Below are 21,935 nucleotides of genomic sequence, written 5' to 3' on the forward strand. Positions count from 1 at the left end.
TCGGCCTTGTGCCATGTCAACCTAGACCCCTGTCAACCTTCCAGTATGTCGACCTAGTGGTGTGTCGACCTAATGACTGTCGACCACCTTTAAGTCGACCAACCGACCACATCCCCTGCTGGCATGCTGAACACATCTCAAACCTCTAATGCGGGACGATCTGTCTCCAGACTTTCACCTTAGTCTTATTCATTAAAATCTGCTGCAACTAACACCGGAACATGTTAGACATTTTATTATTTATTTATTTACAGTTTCTTATATAGCGCAGCAGATTCTGTTGCACTTTACAACAGTAGACAGTGATAAAACAAACTGGGTAGATACAAACCGACAGAGTAGGAGGGCCCTGCTCGCAAGCTTACAAGCTATAGGGATAATAGGAGGGATACAGAAGGATAAGATTCCATAACATGGCATTACCACCAGATTACAAGACAGTCCTGATGGGATGCAATTAGATATGAATGCTACTGGAGGTTGTGTGGGGTTACAGAATATTATAAGCTTGTCTGAAGAGGTGAGTTTTCAGCCATTGCACACAATGCTACACACTTAAAATTGTGATCATTCGATAAAGCGCATCACCCAGCTAGCTACAGTACATCCCCATACAGCCCCTGTGCTACAGAGTATATATTTCACTAACGTGGTACAGTATGAGTTGTAATGTCCCTTTATTCAGGCACAAAAACAATGCATGGGTCTAATACAAATACAGTAAATGTAATACAGTAACAAGTGTCCTGGAATCTTACAGTTGTACTGGTGGCGGAGATTCTTGGAGTAGATATCATGGTGCTTATGGGAGGATCCAACTTGGATCTATAGATCTTGGGATGCCAGCCCCCCCCCCCCCCCCAACACAGAGCTCCCAAGAACTATCGGATACCTTAAGTACCCCCACAGTGATACCTACCCCAAGTATCATCACCACCATCAAGACTGTAAGATGGGGTCACATACATACCTGTGAACCAGTTCTTCACCACTGTGTTTTGTGTACTTTATCTATGCAATTGTATATTGTGCTACAGTTTCTGTAACAGTAATTGCATTTGACCCAAGCCTTGTGCATTACAATGCATACCACATTAGTGAACAATATACTCTGCAGCAAACCTCACCAACTCCACCCACAGTTGAGAGCAGGTGATACAAACTCGTATGTGCAACCTGTCGTGAACGGCAGCATTGAATAGGTTAGTGATTGAATACCCCCCCTTTTCCCCATAGTTTGACTAGTATTTGTACTGTGCGATCAGTTTGCACAGGGTAGTATAACATTTACATCACTGTAACATCTGCACAATTTGTATTATCATTTTTATTATCTAAATCACTTCAACCTATAGAGACCAGAACAAGGTTAATTCAGTATGTACAGATCAGATAACACCTATTGCCTACTCAATAATGCTGCTTTCAGACCGCAAAACTGGCTTTGACCAGGCATTTTAAAAGGTTTCTAAAAACGGGTCTGCCAGCTAAAACCCCTTTCACACCGCATGTCTTTAAACAGTATTTCAGTGCAGTTTTTGTTTTCACAACACTGAACCCGTTTTAACCCATAGAAAACAGTGGATGAAAAAAAGGGGTACGACCCTGCTTTATTACCGTTTAGAAATACCAGTTCAATGGAACCGGTAAATTCACTCTGCACCTTTCAGACTGCACAAATTACCATTTTAAAATGGTAAAAAAAACGGCAAAATAACGGGTAAAAACTGCGGGCTGAAAGGGGCATCAGAGATATAAAACATTTTTAACAATATTATATACAGGTTGAGTATCCCTTATCCAAATATTCGTTATCCAAATTATTCTAAAAACCAAAGTCTCCAGAATGTACTTTTTTTCTTTTGCTAAAAACCTACTGGGTACATCTGTAACTGGCACTACCGGGGAAATAACATTTAATGGGCACTAAATATGTGCAAGGACATGATTGCTTGGCATTCACATGCAGTGTCTGGGACTGTACACAAACTTTGTTTCATGCTTAATGTTTTCATGTTTGCCCTGCATATACAACATAAATGTCAGATACATCAAGATACCTTATTCAAATATAAAAATATTCCGAAATATGGAATAATCCATTATACAAAATTCTTCTGGTCTCGAGCATTTTGGATAAGGGGTACTCAACCTGTATTACCAAAAAAAAAAACCCCACAAAACTAGAAGAAGAAGTAAGAAGCATTGTACATTGTGGTGGGGAGAATACGTTTGGCAGCGGGAATGTGTGTGGGGCCAGACCATTTCTCCTGATAAATTTAGGGAGGGGCAGGACAAGAATTCCAGACATTTCTTTGCAGTGATAAACAAAGATCCAAGCCTGAATACACAGGGACTTTTCCTACAGTTACCTATACACCCGTCTATACAATCTCACCTGTGATACTCCATGCCTTGTACCCCCACATGCCAGATACACCTGTGCTGATCACTCCCACCTGTCACACCCACACTCCCAGCCCTTTAACTCCATGAAGAACACAGACACTAAGCAATAATGAGCTGAGAGTCTCTCCTATGGCCGTATAATGACCACGAGATACCATTATCCATCACACCCACATAAACAACTTATTTAGATCTCTCACCGGTTGTCCTCTGTCCACTCCCCCATTCCATGTTCTTTAGATTATTTAATGCTGGGTTCTACCTTTGCTGTACTGTTGATCCTCCCTCTCTTCTACCCCTTTAACTTTCCTCTGCAGGTCCCTCCTTACTTTCAAACCCTCTACATTAATACCCCAGTCAATCCTATACTTTCACTACCACCCTCCCCTTCCACAGCTTCTCACCTCTTCGCACCTGATCTTATTTCTCCTTGCAATCCACATTGCTCATTTCTTGCACCTTTACTTGATCCATTCCCTCAGCGTCAGGTTTTCCATCATCTGATTTTCACCTTTATTCTTTATCAGGGACTGGAATTTTCCTCCTCATGCTCCCTCAGTATTCTGATTCTCCTTTAGCTCTCCTTGTCCAGTCATGCTTTCATTTCTCACCCATTCGTACATATAATAGTATAGCCTATGTATTTATATCCACTGTTTATCTCTGGCAAGTTTCTTACCTCCTCTCTTTCCTGACCAATAACACCAGCTGGATACAACTACTGATGAAGGAGGGGAAATAACGTACAGGCACTTACCATTCAGCTGCTGGGGGGAGTACGCCTCTGATCCGGAGTCTGGGGGAGAGTCAGGTAAAGTGCTGAGGAGTAGGAAGAAGAAACTGTTATACTGTGATCTCCGGCACGATTCATATTTTGTTATTAGCTTACAGACGACGTGGCCGGTTCAGCCACTGGTTTAAACTCTACGGGGTTAAATTTACTGACGCCTCTAAAAATGAAAAGAGGTGATATTGCGCATAGCAACCAATCAAATTCTGTCTATAATTTTCTAGTATGCAATAGAAATAGGATAGATATAATCGGATTGGTTGTTATGGGAAATGTCACTTTTCATTTTTAGAAGCGTCAGTAAATTGATCACTAGTCACCCTATTTTAAATACTGTTTGTAGGGTGGGAAACAATATCAAAAGGTACCGGGAATGTTTCATTCCCCCCTGCAGCATAACAACAAGCAGGGCCGCCAATAGGGGGTGCTGTGGCTACAGCTGGTCCGGGCCCTGTCCTCTGCAAGGGCACGGGCAGCTCATTTTGCCCACTGCAAACCCCCCCCCCCCCCCCCCCGACTGCCTCTGCTGCACTGAACAAAGCACTGAAAGCGGGTCCCGGAGTGCAGGCTTATTCAACCCGGGATGACGGCGGGCAATTAAAATGCTGCACCGGCTTTTGAGCCAATCAAAGCTTGCTTACCGGCAGCCAATCAGAGCAGCCGCCGGTACGCTTGCTCTGAATGGCTCACCAGCCGGTGCTGCATTTTAATTAGCCACCGGCATCATGGGTTGAAGAAGCCTCCGCTCCGGGAACTCCGGGCTGCAGCTCAGCGGAAGAGGACATGGGGAGCAGGAGCCGGGTTACGGTAAGTCAAGTGAGGAGGGGGAGGAGGGGGGGGTTTGGGGCCCGGGGCTCATTTCCAGTCCGGGCCCCAAAATTCCTGATGTCAGACCTGACAACCAGACTGTGGGGTCAATCCTTTTAGCTGCGGAAGATTCACAAGTGCAAATCATCACAGCACTGGACACACTTTACGGTGGACTGACTTCACCTAAAAGCACGTGCTGCTCCATAGAGTTGCAAGCAATTTTAAATGAATTCAGCCCTGCAAAGGGTGCAAAATCTGGTTAAATCGGGTGCCGTTGCCAGCCTAACCCCACTCAGTTCTCTGCCATTCTTAACCCTTTGAGTGCCAATATCTCTGTAAGAGATGACCAAAATATCCGCTAAAAATGCCAGCGTCGCTCACATTTGTTATATAAATTCAAATAAAAAAAAATCTTGCGTAAAAAAATGTTATATTTCCTATATAAGGCAAACATTACGGGTCATTATGATGAATAAAAAATGTTTGCTTGGCAATTATTACACTCATTTTAACTCACTTGGCACTTAAAGGGTTAAGGTTCTTCAATTGCTCAAGATTTTTAAATGCAGATGCATTGGACACAGTAGGAGGGTTAAACACGACCCCAGAAATCATGTTGAGGATATTCCGGTGGTCTGCGCGTCTGCATTCAAGTCAAAATAATTCAAAAGAGCTTCAAAAAATGAAAACCTTGGGCATACAGTATTCGTTACTGTGATTCTGAATGACAGAGCTGAACTTATCTATATTCTAAGGCTAAGAATGTGCTTGTTAAGCAGTTCACACGCCATTTACTCAGTGTGGATACAGACAGTCTATGGGCTGAACCAAGGTTCCTATGAATGCAGCTTATCAATCCACTACTGGCTCCATGTGAATTCTTAGGCTGCTTTCCCTTAAATATTAGTTCAGCCCATGTTGCTTCAGCGATATATAAACTCAACAGCCATCAAACATCAAAGTAGTATAATAACCCTATAGCACGCTAAACCTTAACCCTTCGGGTGTCAACGTTGCTGTGGGAGACATGCAAAATATCCGCTAAAAATGCCAGCGCCGCTCACAGCGACTGTTCTTTTCTTGGCGCAATGTTTCACAAAAATTCAATTAATTGACTTCAGATCATTTGGCTGCAATAACTAAAGTGATTCGTATTCCTCGACTTCGACCCCGGCATTTTGAGCGGATATTTTGCACATCTCTCACAGCGACGTTGGCACTCAAAGGGTTAAACAGAAGAACATAAGTGTATTGGAACAAAAGTGATTTCTGGTGATAAGCAGCCACAGTGCGTGTGACATGTGACCAGGCTAGAAACCAGTGACATTACCAAGGCCTTATTATGCCTCAAAACAAGGGGCAGATTTACAATAGCTTCTAAATCTGAAAAGTGGTGTTGCCCATAGCAACCCACTGCTGCCTATCATTTTCAAGAATGCACAAGATAAATCACAGACAAAATCTAATTGGCTGCTGGTTAATCTACCCCCTAGTGACTGTGAAATAAATAGCAGCATTGTTATAAGCATTGGTTCAGCCTAACAAAATGGCTGCTTCCACTGTCAGACAATAGGTAAACAATATGGTTTCTAAAACTGTTTGTCCTCCTAGCTTTGCTTTCTTCCTACTGAGGGGCCAGATGCACTAAGCTTCAAAAGTGATAAAATGGAGAGTGATAAACAACCAGCCAATCAGCTCCTGCCTGACATTTTTCAAACACAGTCTGTGACATGGCAGGTAGGAGCTGATTGGCTGGAGGTTTATTACTCTGCATTTTATCAGTTTTGAAGCTTAGTACATCCGGCCCTAATTCTCTGCTCTCGTAGTTACTTACCCGGCTGCATAGCTGGTTTTAGGTTCTGCTTTGATGGGTAGACTGGGCCCACCCATGCACATGGTGGGTGCAGGGTATCCTTTGGGATTGACCATGGCACTGTTGAGATGTGGCTGGAATGGTGGCCCTCCGCATGTGCCACCCATACCAGGCCGCACTGGCATTTGCTGACCCATGTGGAGGACCCCGCCTGAGCCGGATGGTCCTGCATGGCCTATATTGGAAAGGATGCCAGGAAGGTGGACTGCGGAAGAATTGCAGGGCTGACCGGAGTTTGCATAGCCAGAAGAAGGGGGGATTTCCGGAAAGCAGCTGTTTGCAACACAGTAAGAAACAGGTCTGAAAATCATGAACACAAATACATGCACAACCATATGTCACAGAGTTCACTGTCAAATATCCTGTATAGGTAAATGACGAAGATACCCATAGGGGGTTATTCTGGTTCACTGGCAAAGGCACAATCTCTCTCTAATGGACAAAACCATATGCACTGCAGGTGGGGCTGCTGAAGTAAAATGTGCAGAGAGTTAGATTTATATAATTGGCCTTTAAATGTAGCAGTCTTTTTTGTATAAGGGATGCAAATATTTTCTGTCCTTAATCAATATTAACAATAATTAGGCCTAACAATTCAATGAGAAATAATATCCAATTAAACCCTTTGAGATTTCTTTACCAAGATGAGAGTTCTATTGAAGATAGGATGTTGCTATTGGCAACCAATCAGATTCTACTTCTTATTTAGCTCCTTCTAGAACAGGGGTGGCAATAAGTGACCCTCCAGCTGTTGATGAACTACACTTCCCAGCATGCCTTGCATCATCATGGCCAAATAGCAAAAGTAAGGTAAGGCATGCTGGGATGTGTAGTTCATCAACAGCTGTAAGGCCGCTTATTGCCTACCCCTGTTGTTGAAGATAATAGATCTGATTGGTTGCCCATAGCAACATCCCATAATAAATATATATATACATACTGTATATATATATACATACTGTATATATATATACATACTGTATATGTATATATATATATATATATATATATATATATATACACATACTATGTGTGTATATATATATATATATATATATATATATATATATATATATATATTAAGCAGCAACACCAATCACGCGTGTGCTAGTCAAATGTAGAATGCAAACATGATACAAGCTTTTATTAGAAGTATAAAATAGGGATATTGGACATAGGAAACTTGTGCGTGCCAGGTTGTCCTGGCAATGCCCGGGATTGATAGCATAACATCATTAATCTCATATCTATTTGCACAAGTCAGCTACAGTATAATATGGAGACGGCAGCAACAACTTGTCAATTTGAATTGAATACACCAAATATTAACAGATGATTTCAAATGAATGTGTTCCATTTACCTGGGCTACAAAATATACTAACGGAGGAATGAATGCCAATACAATAAACATTTGAGTGCCAACGTTGCTGCGAGAAATCCTCAAAATATCCGCTAAAAATGCCAGTGCCGCTCACAGCGACTGTTCTGTTAGTTCAAATAAATACAAATACAACCAAGTCAAAAAAAGAACAGTCGCTGTGAGCGGCGCTGGCATTTTTAGCGGATATTTTGAGGATCGCTCACAGCAATGTTGGCACTCATACGGTTAAACAGAAGAATTGCCAAATGTGGATTCACTGAGACATGTGTTCATGTAATATACTCCTGGTGTATGCTGATCTGACCTTCACACACATAAATATACCAGGAGTATGAGTTGAAGCATATATTGACTTAGGGCGGGATGTATTAAGTCGAAAATGCGGTAAAACCCCTGTTTTATCGCATTTTCATTTGTACTAATAACCCGCTGCCACGTTACCGCATACTAGTGTATATCCACCTTTGGGTGGCGATACCCTATAGAAGCCTATGGGCTTCTTTTCGCCGCTCGCCGCCTCTGCCGCAACCCCGCCGCCTCCCCTCTCCCCCTCCCCCTCCCTCCAGCTTACCTTCCTGCAGGTCCTCCAGGACCCCAGAAGGTAAACCCTTCCTCCCCCTAGCAACACAGCCGGACGTCCTCCCGGCTGCAGGGGGAGGAGGAGGCGCCGGGGACAGCCACGCTAAGCTGCCCCGGCGTGAAGGCAGCAGGAGGCGGCAGGGAGGTGACGGAGACCCCCTGCACACCACATTACAGGTATCGCGGGGGGCCTCCATCACCGCACCGCGATGCCAGCCGCATATGTTAGTACATATGCGCTGGCATCGTGGCAGCCAGGCGGCGATGTATGTTAATACATCCCGCCCTTACTCTTTTGTCAATTCACAGTTACACCTCTCTCTATATATATATATATATATACACATACAGTAGATAATAGTAACATGGGGAATACCAGGCACACAGTGCAAAGACTAGGTAAATAAATACCATATACAGTACATTGTTATTTTACTATTGACACATGATAGAAAGAGAAACAACAGAAATGTAGTTTGGCCACAAGAGGGCACCTTCTATATACAAAATGCCCTTGCCTCGAGGATTGATTCAGAAATATGCAAACATTTTTATTATTTTATTTATTTATTAACAGCTTCTTATATAGCGCACGCATAGCACTTTAGAGAGCTTACAATCTATATTCCCTACCACATATACACAAACATTCACTCTTGGGTTAATATTTTTGTTGGAAGCCAATTAACCTACAGTACCAGTATATTTTTGGATTGTGGGAGCAGTGGGAAACGCAGGATTCTTATGGGGGGATTGGGGGAGGGGGGGCTATATGTATATAGTTGTGCTTATAAGTTTACATACCCTAGCAGAATTTGTGTTTAGTGGTTGGGTGAAGCCATTTATTGTCAAACAACTGTGTTAAATCATGATGACAACAGAAACTACCCAAATGACCCTGGTCAAAAGTTTACATACCCTGGAGATTTTGGCCTAATAACATGTACACAAAAGATATCCAAGCAATTGAGAATGCCAATCAGCAGTGTTCAAACTCTAAATAAGAAGTGGAAAATGAGGGATTTGGTGGAAACCAAATCACGGTCAGGTAGACCAACAAAAATTTCAGCCACAACTGCCAGGAAAATTGTTCAGGATGCAAAGAAAAATCCACAAATAACTTCAGCTGAAATACAGGACTCTGAATAAAAGTGGTGTGGTTGTTTCAAGATGCACAATAAGGAGGCATTTGAAGAAAAATGGGCTGCATGGTCGAGTCGCAAGAAGAAAGCCATTACTACGCAAATGCCACAATAATAATAATATATTTATTAATATCAGTTAATTTAGTGAGTGCAGAGCCCCCTATAATTTCTGTTTAAACAATGTGGTCACAAGCCATAGGGCACCCCAAAACTAGGAAAGGTGAGTGCTGATGTTTAGTGTATATTGTTTATTAGATTAATTTTTTAATTAGTCTTATTGCGGTCACATTCTCTCATGCACCCTGTTTTAACCTATAGTGCATAGCTGATGTTAACCATTTCCCTAGATGATTAGTGACAGGTGTGTTGGTAACTGCTCACCTTTAAAAGCACAGTCTGCTGTGAGCTTTAAGCTGTGTACACACGCTTAGATTTTTTCGATTCAATTTTGCTTATAGAAGCAAAATCGGTACTCTTTACTTAGTACGGCGCCCGTCGCGGGCATCGCGGGTACATTTATGTATGGCCGCGACGCGACCGACGCGATGCCCGCGATTTCCCATTGAAATCAATGTAAAACATGAAAATCGTGTCGGTCGCGTCGCGGCCGGCCATAAACGTACCCGCGATGCCCGCGACGCGATGCTCCCGATTTCCCATAGGAAGCAATGTTAAAAGCCGCGATGGACCCGATTTTAGTGTTAAATGCCTCAATCCACCCGATTTGGCCATAGGAATGAATGTTAAATGGGCCACAGAGCCCATTAACCCTTAAATGTCCCCCCCAATTTTTGACGCCACCCCACGATCCACGCCAACCCGAAGCGTGGCGAGTGCAGCGAGCCCGCGAGGGGCGGCGGTACGCGTCCTCCGACCTTTTCATGCCCTACTATCCACGTCGGCGTGGTGTGAGAATAGAATAGTGTGGCGAGCGCAGCGAGCCACCGAGCCCGAAGCGTGGCGAGCGCAGCGAGCCCCGCGAGGGGACGCGGATACCTTCACAGTTATACGCGTCCCCTCGCGGGCTTCACAGGTGTCCGTGGCGACCCGGACACCTGTGAAGCCCGCGAGGGGACGCGTCTACCTGTGAAGGTATCCGCGTCCCCTCGCGGGGCTCGCTGCGCTCGCCACGCTTCGGGCTCGGTGGCTCGCTGCGCTCGCCACACTATTCTATTCTCACACCACGCCGACGTGGATAGTAGGGCATGAAAAGGTCGGAGGACGCGTACCGCCGCCCCTCGCGGGCTCGCTGCGCTCGCCACGCTTCGGGTTGGCGTGGATCGTGGGGTGGCGTCAAAAATTGGGGGGGACATTTAAGGGTTAATTGGGCCTAATTCAGGGTTAATATGGCCAAATCGGGTCAATTGAGCCATTTAACAGTGAAATCGCGGTCAATCAGCTTTTTTAACATTGTTCCCTATGGGAAAATCGCGGTGATCGCGGGCATCGCGACCATCCAATTTTACCCGCGATGCCCGCGATTACCGCGATCACCGCGATTTTTACCCGCGATGACCACGATTTTGATCGTTGGCGCCCTTCTAGGTAAAGAGTACCGCAAAATCGAATCCACATCGAATGGTTTTTAGGACACTTTCGATCTGCATTCGATTCGATGCGCGCTCCCGTTTTCTCAAAATCTAATAGAAAAATCTACTGTGCAGCCAAGGAAATCTGGAATTCGATCCAGTAAATCGAATGAGTACATTGTGCCTACACTGTGAAATCGAAAGCAAAAGTACAGATCTAATGCCAAATCGAATGGGATGATCTAATGCCAGATCTAATAGAAAATCAAATCTAACATCAAATCTAAAGCAAATCTAATGCTGTGTACACTTGGTCCGATTTCCTTTCCGATGTTGACGATATAGTCAACATCGGATCGGCATCGGAATCGGATGCAAATCGCAAGGGTTTTAACCCTTGCGATCCCGATCCGATCCCGATGCGCGTTCACGTATCGGAAGCCAGAAAGTCTTGGCTGCCTTGTTTATATAGTGCAGATCTGCACTATATAGTCAAGATAGGATGCAAATCGGATGTGCCTTAAGATCCTATCCACGATCCTATCTGATCGGATCGTGGATAGGATCTTAAGGCACATCTTACCGTGTATACACACCTCAAGCGTGTGTACAGAACTTTAGACCAGATAGCATGCCTGGGGGAAACGGTCATCTGTCAGATCAGACTTAAGCCCTGTACACACGCTTAGATTGGCTTTAGATTTTATGTTAGATTCGATTTTCTATTAGATCTGGCATTAGATCATCCCATTCGATTTGGCATTAGATCTGTACTTTTGCATTCGATTCGATTTCGATTTCTCAATGTAGACACAATGTACTCATTCGATTTACTGGATCGAATTCGAGATTTCCTTGGCTGCACAGTAGATTTTTCTATTCGATTTTGGGAAAACGGGAGCGCGCATCGAATCGAATGCAGATGCATGTCCTAAAACCATTCGATGTGGATTTGATTTTGCTTCTATAAGCAAAATCGAATCGAAAACAGGGAAAAATCTAAGCACAGCTTTAGGTCTACAGTCATTAGGTCGACCCCGGAGGGTCGACTGGCCCCAAGGTCGACATGGGCCAAGGTCGACATGGGTTTAGGTCGGCAGTCATTAGGTCGACATGAGTTTTTCCCTGTTTTTGGAGCCGACATGTTCCGACAGGCAATTTCATGCCCTACCATCCACTAGGGCGTGGTGGGAGAATAAAATAGTGTGCCGAGCGCAGCGAGGCACCGTGCCGGAAGCATTGCGAGCGAAACGAGCGATCCGAGAGGCTGCAGTTCAACTCCAACTGTGTCCATGTCCACATTCGGGTAAAAAAACAGTGAAAAACTCATGCCGACCTAATGACTGTCGACCTAAACCCATGTCGACCTTGGCCCGTGTCGTCCTTAAGTCATGTCGATCTTACTATATCAGTATCCGGCAGGTACACAACATAACGAGATGCGTGGAACTCCAGCAGGGTTCAGCACAGCAGGCAAATTCTTTTTTTTTTTTTTATAAAACACTGGGCGGTCCTCTGATCGAGAGAGGTCAGACAATAAGAGGGCCGTCCGGTGTTTTAAATAGTTTTTTCAAATTCTGCCACCACCGCTGAGCCTCGCTGCCCGCTAGCGCTCCTTCACAGCGCTAAACTACACAGATGGACACCGCCAGCCCCCTCTCCTCAAACTAAAGCGTTCCCTCTGCCCCGCACCCACAGAATGCACTCGAGCGATCGCATGTAGTAAAAAACCCCACATGCGATCGCTCGTGCAATTCGATAGATATTATGTGCAGCACATTCTATCTATCGACGCAACATTCGACCGGCGGGCCCGCGCATTGCAAAGTGCATACAATTATTTGAACAGATGTGGTCGAAATCTAATGATTGCATGCAATATCTCATAAGTGTATGGGCTCCACCTCTCCTGACTACATCACTGGTTAATACCATTTTGTTATACACCATTAAGGCTTTGATAAATAGATGCCAATATCACCCATTATAGTTAATACAGAGCAGCACACAACAGTTATTATGTAAGCCACTGCAGCAGGCACAGTGTAAGTAGTTTATCCATCATGTGACTGTGGACACCATTAAACCGTTATGGAGGGCTTTCTCTTTAATCCACTCATTTAAAGCGCCGACCAGAACTGTTATTATAGAGAGATTATATGGCATTACTGCAAGCACAGTGACAAATAATGGAGCAACCATATTTATGCAGGGATAGAACTTGTGCTAAGTACAGGGATGACGTGAAGTGAGAACAGGAATTGTGCGAGGTGAGCATGTTACACTTAGCACATGGTTTCTATGGGGGCTGCTGTGCCCAGGATAATGTCAACTCCAGATGGTGTTATCCAATTGTAGCCTATTTTGCACATTTCTATGGATGCATGCTGGACAGCGCTCAGCCAGCCCTTCCTGGCGGCCTAGAGTCTTCTCTCTTCATGCAGTGTGGGGCCCTGCACCAGACGGCTGCTGGCGGTGTGTACTGTATATGTGTGTGGACTCCTGGTCTCAGTGTTCGCACATCATTTGGGGGGTGGCATGTAGTGGCCACAGCCCTGGGCCCCCATGAGATATTAATCCGACACTGATCACACTGCTTCCAGCTCTGTGCCTGGACAGGCTCTTATTGAAGCCTGAGTCTGGCAACAGGAAACTGCATGAGACTGGACCTATGTCTCAAGCTGATGTTATAAAGAGACCTGGGATCAAATGTAATAGGGTCTGAGAATCGGAAAGTGGGAGATTTTTGGAGAATTTTCCCATTATTATATTTTTAAAGCGGCAATTATTTACACTGAAATACCAGGTTGATTTTGCCATGTAATAGATTGCCGCTTTAAAAAAATTGGAAAACTCTCCCAAAATCTCTTACTTTCTGATTCTCACACCATTTGCCCCCCTATATCTAGTAAATAGAATGCAATAGTGTATAAAACTTTTGGCGGTGTACTCACATTTCTGAAGAGTCCTCTTTGCTGATGTATTCCTCTAGGATACTCGTATCAATTGATGGCTCCAGAGCTCCGTTAAGATCATGTCCTGTAACAAGGATAGAAAGAGGGGTGAGACGTTTCTATACACACACAAGTACCATTTATACAGTGGCATAACTACAATTTGGGCGCCCCCCTGCCACTAAAATATGTGCGCCCCTCCTCCCCCCTTACGGCTGCATCTACCACCGCCTAGTTCGTTGTCGGCCTGTCGGGACCAGAAGGTCCTCCTGTTAGAATGTCACTTGCAAAATGGCCACTGCCTTAGAGCAGACGGTCTTTTAGGATGGAAGAGGAGGTCGCCGCCTCTAGCATCCTTAATAACCGTCTGCTGTGAGGGGGGCAGCCATTTTGCAAATGACATTATAACAGGAGCCGGAGGAGCGCCAGGATTGCAGACAGCAGGAAGCTCTGCTGGTCCCGGCGGCCGGCAGCAACAGCTAATCAGCGGCGGTGGTGGCCCCATTAACAATAGCTTCTGCAGACCATTTACAAGACAGAACATATCATTTTTATTTTCGGTACTTATGTAGTATCTGGGCTGCCGATTTCTAAATCGGGTCGGATCGGGAGATCGCATCGCATCGCATGCGACCATGCGATTCGATGCGATGCGATGCGATGACCCGATTTTTCCATAGGAATCAATGTTAAAATGGACTGAGTCCATTTTAACATGGAATTCAATGGGAAAAATGGGTCCTTTTCATACCCCTACTATCCAAGTGGGCATGGAGTTGGATATAAACCTGTGGCGAGCGTAGCGAGCCACCGAGCCCGAAGCGTGGCGAGCGAAGCGAGCCCCGCGAGGGGACGAATACCGTCCCCTCGCGGGGCTCGCTTCGCTCGCCACGCTTCGGGCTCGGTGGCTCGCTACGCTCGCCACAGGTTTATATCCAACTCCATGCCCACTTGGATAGTAGGGGTATGAAAAGGACCCATTTTTCCATAGGAATCATTTTAACATTGATTCCTATGGAAAAATCGGGTCATCGCATCCGATGCGATGCGATGCGATATCGCATCGCATCGCATCTGATTGTATGCCTTAACTTAAGGCATACAATCAAAAAATCGGCAGCCCAGATACTACATAAGTACCTTATTTTCATCTCAATAACTTTATAGTCCACTTGGTGCCTTCACACAGTCCAGGCAGACATTGTTGTAGGCTTAACCGATATGAACAGAATGTTGTGTATCTATTATTTTGGAATGAATGATATAACGGAGATACAAAATTCACTAGCTGGCAGTTATGGACAAGCCATCTACGGATACCATCCCAACCTATTGGACCTGTGGTTTGATCTGTATTTAGCCACAGAAATAAAGTAATTGACAGGTGGAAACCCTGGCCCCAGCCTAGTCAAAAAACAATCACATTAATGGGGAAAAAAAAAAGATTCCCCACTTCTACCAAATATAAAAATGAAATCAAGTTATCCATGAGCGATGGAGGTAACTAAGATCTGTAATAATAAATATGTGCCACAAAAACAGAGGTTAGAGACATGACATTTTTTATTGTGCAAATATTTTAAATTTTTTAATTAAAATTATTACCTCTTCCTTTCACATCCCCAGGTCTCATGCTTAATTATGAAAGAGGCGGGAGAGCCTAAATCATTAACCCTTTGAGTGTCAAGTGAATTTGTCAAAATAGGTGGGGAAATTGCAAAGCAAGCAATATTATTCATTATAATGACCTGTAATGTTGACCTTTTGTATGAAATATAATTTTTTTTTGACCTGCAACATTTTTAATATTTTGAATTTATATAACAAATGTGAGCGACGCTGGTATTTTTTGTGGATATTTTGAAGATGTCTCACAGAGATATTGGCACTCAAAGGGTTAAACCACTTAAAAGGCACTGCATGATGCAAAATCCATATTTTCATAAAGGGACAGATTTATCAATACTTCTTAAGGGGAAAGCAGAGATGTTGCTTTTGCATTCAATCAGGTTCTAACTGACATTTTATAGAATGTAGGAGTCCTGTTGGAGAAAGTGCGCTATATAAATAAAACTTACTTACTAAATGGTACTGTAGCTAGAACTTGATTGGGTTAGAAGGACAACACCTCCAATTTACCTATTTAAAAGGTTTGATAAATCTTGTAAAAAAAAAAAAAAAAAAAGCAACATCTGTCCACGGTCCCTTATCCATTGGTTTCGTTGTAAAAAATATTTCATTCTTTATACTGTGGCTGAAAACAAAAATGGATTTATTCTTCCCTACCTTTTATTTCTATATTCATGGCTGATCAAACACACAGTAAAAAAAGGTCCTGCAAGAGGACCTCTTGGGTTATGTAACTGGAAATATTGGGCAGGAATGGATGCTCTAACATCCACGCCTCCACTTCGCCGTACATCACCGGCTACTGCAGAGATACTGTAATTATCGCATATGCACTAGCACATGTGATAATTATTACAAGGGACAGAGAGCTGCGGGACAGGCTCTCCTCCTCCTCCTGTACCCAGAAGAGGGTGTATAGTGCAGGTAGGAGGAGGTCAATGGTCCGGGTAGCACAACATTGTGCTGTTTGGACAAAGGTAAGGGGGGGTCGGTGGGTGGTCCGTGGGGGTGGTCGCATTAAGAAGCCCATAGGATTCTATAGGGTATTGCCATATTTTGCTGGCTATACCCCCACAGTAAGAACCCGGTGTGCGGGTTTTTTTGCATATGAAAATGCGGTAAAAACCAGATAACAGGGTTTTTACCATATTTTTGGTTTGGTGCATCCCGCCCATTATCTGCCCCACATTGCTTTTAAAAACAAACAAACAATGAAGGCTAATCACTAAATCTTACAAGTCAGACCCAAGTCACATGACAAAGTCACATGATAAGGCCAAGAGGTTAAGACAAGTCAAAGACAAAGTAGGGATGGCCATCATTGATGGTTTACGGCTGATGTTGAATAGTTTTGCCATCGATGGGGGTGACCTAGATGATTTCCCACCATTGATGTCAAGCTTAAACAAATAGTTTCGCTTTTGCTTTATCCCCAAAGTGCCAGGACACAAAGCATAGCTCCGCTCCCGGCACAACCGTGAAGACCCGCCTCCGTATTTTCTTTGGTCCACAGACCAATCGATCAAAGAAAATGGATGACCTTCGATATGTAAAAACATCGATGGTCATCCATTGAATAGTACTATACTATCGATGGCCAATAGCACTTTTGCCATTGATGGAAACATTGATGGCAATGGCAACGATGGCCATCCCTAAGACAAAGCCATAATAAAAAAAAAAAAAATGTATACTTAAATGAAGTCTATTAATGGACCATGTAGCCGTAGCTACTTACAACCTGAACAGTCAATATAGAAATGTCCCTTCTAGAACTTACAATTGATACACTGATACAGTGTCCATGTCAACATACGTCGAATTTCGGAACACAAAACTTGAAAGACCTTCTCATTGTCAACCTAATGCTTGTACTACATTGGTACTAAATAAATACATTTATATCCCTTTAGTTCTTTTTATCGGCAATATTATTACTGTTCAGTTAGAATCCTCTAGACCCCCCTTATTCACAGTCTGTGTTTTCACTCTCTTGTTGCTACAATGTGCTCTGTTTTATCGTTCTCCGGTGTGTGGGATGCTTACAGCCCTATAGGGCGTGTGCCAGCCTTGGATACCACTCACTTTACAGAAAACATGTGTCGTCTCCCCCACATGGGCAGTGGAAAATGTGCTTCATAGTTTGCCAACACAAAGCAAGGGAGCAGCTGAGGAGGTAAAGGCACATGGAAGGAAAAGAAAACATATTTGTTTCTGGCTACGTCACTCTAAATGTGCCAGTATCTGTAGAAGCAATTGTGTCCTGCCGTTATTTGTGATCCCGAAACCTAGTGCCACACGTGCTGCCGATGCTTTCCATGGTGCGTACACACAGAGTTGTGGTACCGACTGAGATGCATGGTGTCTGAAATGTATGCATAGGCAAACGTTTCTGGTTGCCTGGAAACCCCCCTCCTCTTGGCAAGTGCCTTAAATTGTGACAACAATAGCACTGGTATATAGTATGATCAATAGAGCTGCCACCACATCATGCAGTGTAAGGGACAGAGCGGAGCTGCTGCACATGCCCAGTGTACCGGCTTCTTCTACCACATTTACTGTATGTGTGCACCTGAGCCCTCAAACACAATGAACCAGAGAGTAGCTGCCAGGAGGAAGAGACAGGAGACTTACCATGAAGTGGGAGATTGTGAGATGAGTGCGGTACTGGTTATATGTTTGTGTATTTATTTGTTATGATATGTTTAACCTTCTCCTGACCATTTATCTTATTTAAATGTTTGAAACAGCCTATAATATAGACCAGGTGTCTTCAACCTTTACGACAGTGTGGGCCACATTAAAAAATTCAACAAAGCCCGAGGGCCACTAATCTCTACTGTGGTATTTAGCACAGGTCTTCCTAGACAGACATCACAGCCCCCATAAAGAACAGCCCTTTATAGATAGACAGTACAGCCCCCGCATACATAGTTGGCACAGCTGCCCATACACATAAACCCCACCTCCAAAATATATTCAGCACCAGGGCTATTTCTAGACAATTAGGGTCCCAGTGCGAACAGAAAAAAATGCAGCTCCCCCATACATAATATATTGAAGAAATTGAGCGCCCCAAAAAGGTGTGTCCTAATTCTAAGGGGCGTTGTCTAATTATAAGAGTGTGAACTAGCAGGAAAACCATTACTTGGCATCTCACTTTTGCAACCTGCATGACCAGACATTGGTTACAGCAGGAATATTGTTGTCTTTCCTCGCTTAAGTTGGCTGGCTAAAGGCCGAACAGTGACATATAAACATGAAGGCCCACACAGTGACCTAGTACACCTCACAAATCAAGCCCAAACAATGACAGGCTCCTTAATAATATACACTGTTTATCCGTAATGCCCATTACACATTATGCCACACACCATGATGCCCATTACACATTATGCCACACACCATGATTCACCTCTGGCGTGTCCCATGTGCAAAGGGGACTAGCGCGGAAGTTTTTTTTTTACATGGCAATAACAGGCAGAGGGCCACTCAAAACAACTCAGGGGGCCACTCGTGGCCCGCGGGCCATGGGTTGAAGACCCCTGATATAGACCATCTGTACTGTTAAATATTGATAATGTATTCCATACAGTATCCTTGTATTCAAAAAGACCAATTTTCACGGCTGTTACGGCTCCCCCAGACTCCCGTAGTTTCTCCAATGCGCTGCAGAGTGGGAGATTTTGGATTACATTTGGAAACCCCCCCTCTAAAAACCTTGCTTTTGCCTCTGGTATGGGTCATTCCTGTGTAATGACTGGGTGATGGCTATTCAAGTACAGGGCCAGATTTATCAAGCTTCAAAAAGTGATACAATGGAGAGTGCTAAACAGCCAGCCAATCAGATCCTAACTGCCTTGTTATAGGCTGGGTTTGAAAAATGACAGGTAGAAGCTGATTGGCTGGTTGTTTAACACTATCACTATATGAAACTTGATACAACTGGCCCCCACAGAGATGTACTGTACATAAGTAGAATCTGATTGGTTGTTATGGAAACATCTTATCTTCAACAGAACTCCCATCTAAGTAAATTTACTACCTAGAAAGCATTTTGTGTGGCCCATATTATTCATGCCAACCACATCTAAAAAGAAATGTGACTGTGGTTCTCTAAACCAGTGATTCTCAACCTCGGTCCTCAAGTACCCCCAACAGTGCATGTTTTCCATGTCTCTACACAGAGGGGTAGATATATGAAGCAGTGATAAGGGAAGAGAAGTGATAGAGTGCCTTATACTTCATCACTGGTCAATCAGCTCCTGACTACTAAGTCATGCCCCTTTCCCACTGCAGCCTTAAAACGGTATTTTGCCGATTTTTGAGGGCAAAATACCGTTTAAGGCTGCAGTGGGAAAGCGCCAGAGTTGAAATACCGTTTAAAGTTAAACGGTATTTCAACCCGTTTTCAGAGCAGGGTTTTGCACGGTAATCTACCGTTTAAGATGCAATGGGAATGCATCTTTAAACGGTAGAGATGATTGCTGATTTTTTTCAGCAATCATCTCCGTGTGTGTACGCTGCCGGGCTGAAAGATTAACCACTTTCAGCCCGCAGCGGGTCCACAGCGTGCAGCGCTGGGCAAGATGTGCCCAGGTGCTGCGGGAGGAGGGGGGTCCCTGCTGCTGCTGAGGGGAGAGGGGGTACCTGTCAGCCTGACACGGCGCTGCCGCTGCTGTATCTCCCCCCGGCGGCCGCTGCCGCTGCTGTATCTCCCCCCCCCCCGGCGGCCGCTGCCGCATCTCCCCCCCGGCGGCCGCTGCCGCTGCTGTATCTCCCCCCCGGCGGCCGCTGCCGCTGCCGCTGCTGTATCTCCCCCCCCCCCCCGGCGGCCGCTGCCGCTGCTGTATCTCCCCCCCGGCGGCCGGTCCTTGCGGCGGATGTACAGTCAGTGTCGGCGGTCCCTCTGGCGCAGGGGAAATAGTACTTATTTCCCCTGCGCCAGAGGGACCGCTGACACTGACTGTACATACGCCGCAAGGACCGGCCGCCGGGGGGGAGATACAGCAGCGGCAGCGCCGTGTCAGGCTGACAGGTACCCCCTCTCCCCTCAGCAGCAGCAGGGACCCCCCTCCTCCCGCAGCACATGGGGACAGCTTCCCCCCTCTACCCCCACAGCACCCGGGGACAGCTTCCCCCCTCTACCCCCTCCAAGCTGCCTGTCTATCCTTGTTGATAGATATATATCTATCTATATAAATATAGATCTATATAGATATATATAGATATATATATATAGATATATATATATATATATATATATATATATATAGATCTATATATATATATATAGATCTATATATATATATATATAGATCTATATATATATATATATATATATATATATATAGATCTATATATATATATATATATATAGATCTATATATATATATATATATATATATATATATATATAGATCTATATATATATATATATATATATAGATCTATATATATATATATATATATATATATATATATATATATATAGATCTATATATATATATATATATATATATATATATATCAACAAGGAAAGACAGGCCTGACCCATTGTCACAGGCACTAAACGTTTTGAAGAGCTAAAACGTTTTACCTGCAATGGGAATGGTACTTAAATGGCATTTGAAACTGTAATCTGCTGCAGTGGGAATGCTAAATACCATTTAAGATTACCTGTAAATTAAAACGGGTCTGCAGTGGGAAAGCAGCATCACAGACTGGGTTTAAAAATGGACTGTTAGGAGCTGATCAGCCAGTGATACTGGGGCAGATGTATTAAACCTGCTGAAGAGATAAACTGGAGAAAAAGTGGAAGGAGTTAACGCACCAGCCAATCAACTTCCAACTGTCATATTTCAAACACTGCTGATTGGCTGGTGGGTTATCTCCTTCCACTTTATCTCTTCGCCAGGCTTAATACATCTGCCCCAAAGTACCAGGCACTTTATCACTTCTCCTCCCTTATCACTGCTTCATACATCTACCCAAGAATCTCAAGTGAAATAATTAGCTCCACCTGTGGATCTTTTAAAATGTGTCAATGAGTAATGAGTGCACCTGCTGGGTGACCTAGAAAACATAAACTGTTGGGGAGACTTGAGTACTGAGGTTGAGAATCACTGCATGGCTTACTGTGCAATTTCAAAAGGTGGTGAACTTTGAATTCTCTCAATTTCTACATTGATGTAACTTAGATATTACTTAGATGTGTTCCCAAATGTCCAAATAGGTTTTTGAAATACATAACGAGAATCTAGTAATGAGAATAGACCTGTGTCTTATTTTATTTATTAGTTATCTGTATCTTAGATGAACACTGGAACACATTTTAGTTCATATTTGCATAGCAAGACAGAAAATTCTAAAGGGTTCACAAACTTTCCAGCACTACATAGTTCCCAGGTTCCACGATTCTCAAAATATTCGGACTTGTTGCATCAGATTTTGCACAAAAAGAGGCACTGCAATCTAGTTTATGTCTGCATATATCTCCCATGAGACATTACAAAGGTAAAAAGGATGCCTTAAGATCCGCTCAAGTTAAAACAATAGTCCACAATGTAACTTCACCCATCACCTTACAAAGTGGTCAACAACACCTCCCCCTCATACATTTAATACTTAATATCCCCGCTTGCCCTTCTAAGCCCAAATACACTAAGCAAAATTGCTAGTTTTTCCTTCACTGAGCAATACCATTTAAAACATCACTTAATGTGTATAATAGTTATTGTTAACAATGTGTGCTACTGCGGGTCATTAACGAGGGCCATGCTGCAGAATGCCACCTGGCCCTTACCCCCCTTTGCTCATCACGGCCATTAGTAAA

General features: G+C 43.9%; 1 protein-coding gene across 13 annotated transcripts in view; it reads right to left on the bottom strand.

Moving 5' to 3' along the window:
- LOC146046377 (myelin regulatory factor-like) overlaps positions 1-21,935 on the bottom strand; it is a 170,791-nt gene that overhangs the window by 48,215 nt on the left and 100,641 nt on the right. For 11 of the 13 annotated variants that reach the window (XM_083165645.1, XM_083165648.1, XM_083165646.1 and 8 more), the window contains 3 exons: positions 13,472-13,556; positions 5,844-6,155; positions 3,167-3,228 (listed from right to left, as the gene is read on the bottom strand). In XM_083165645.1, coding sequence (XP_083021771.1) covers positions 3,167-3,228; positions 5,844-6,155; positions 13,472-13,556 — 459 coding nt within the window. Of the gene's footprint in view, positions 1-2,813; positions 3,054-3,166; positions 3,229-5,843; positions 6,156-13,471; positions 13,557-21,935 lie in introns of those variants that run through there. The other 2 variants (XM_083165652.1, XM_083165651.1) reach the window with 2 other exon arrangements.

The sequence above is a fragment of the Crinia signifera genome, chromosome 11 (genome assembly GCF_055691185.1).
Source record: "Crinia signifera chromosome 11, ASM5569118v1, whole genome shotgun sequence".
NCBI classification, from domain to species: domain Eukaryota; kingdom Metazoa; phylum Chordata; class Amphibia; order Anura; family Myobatrachidae; genus Crinia; species Crinia signifera.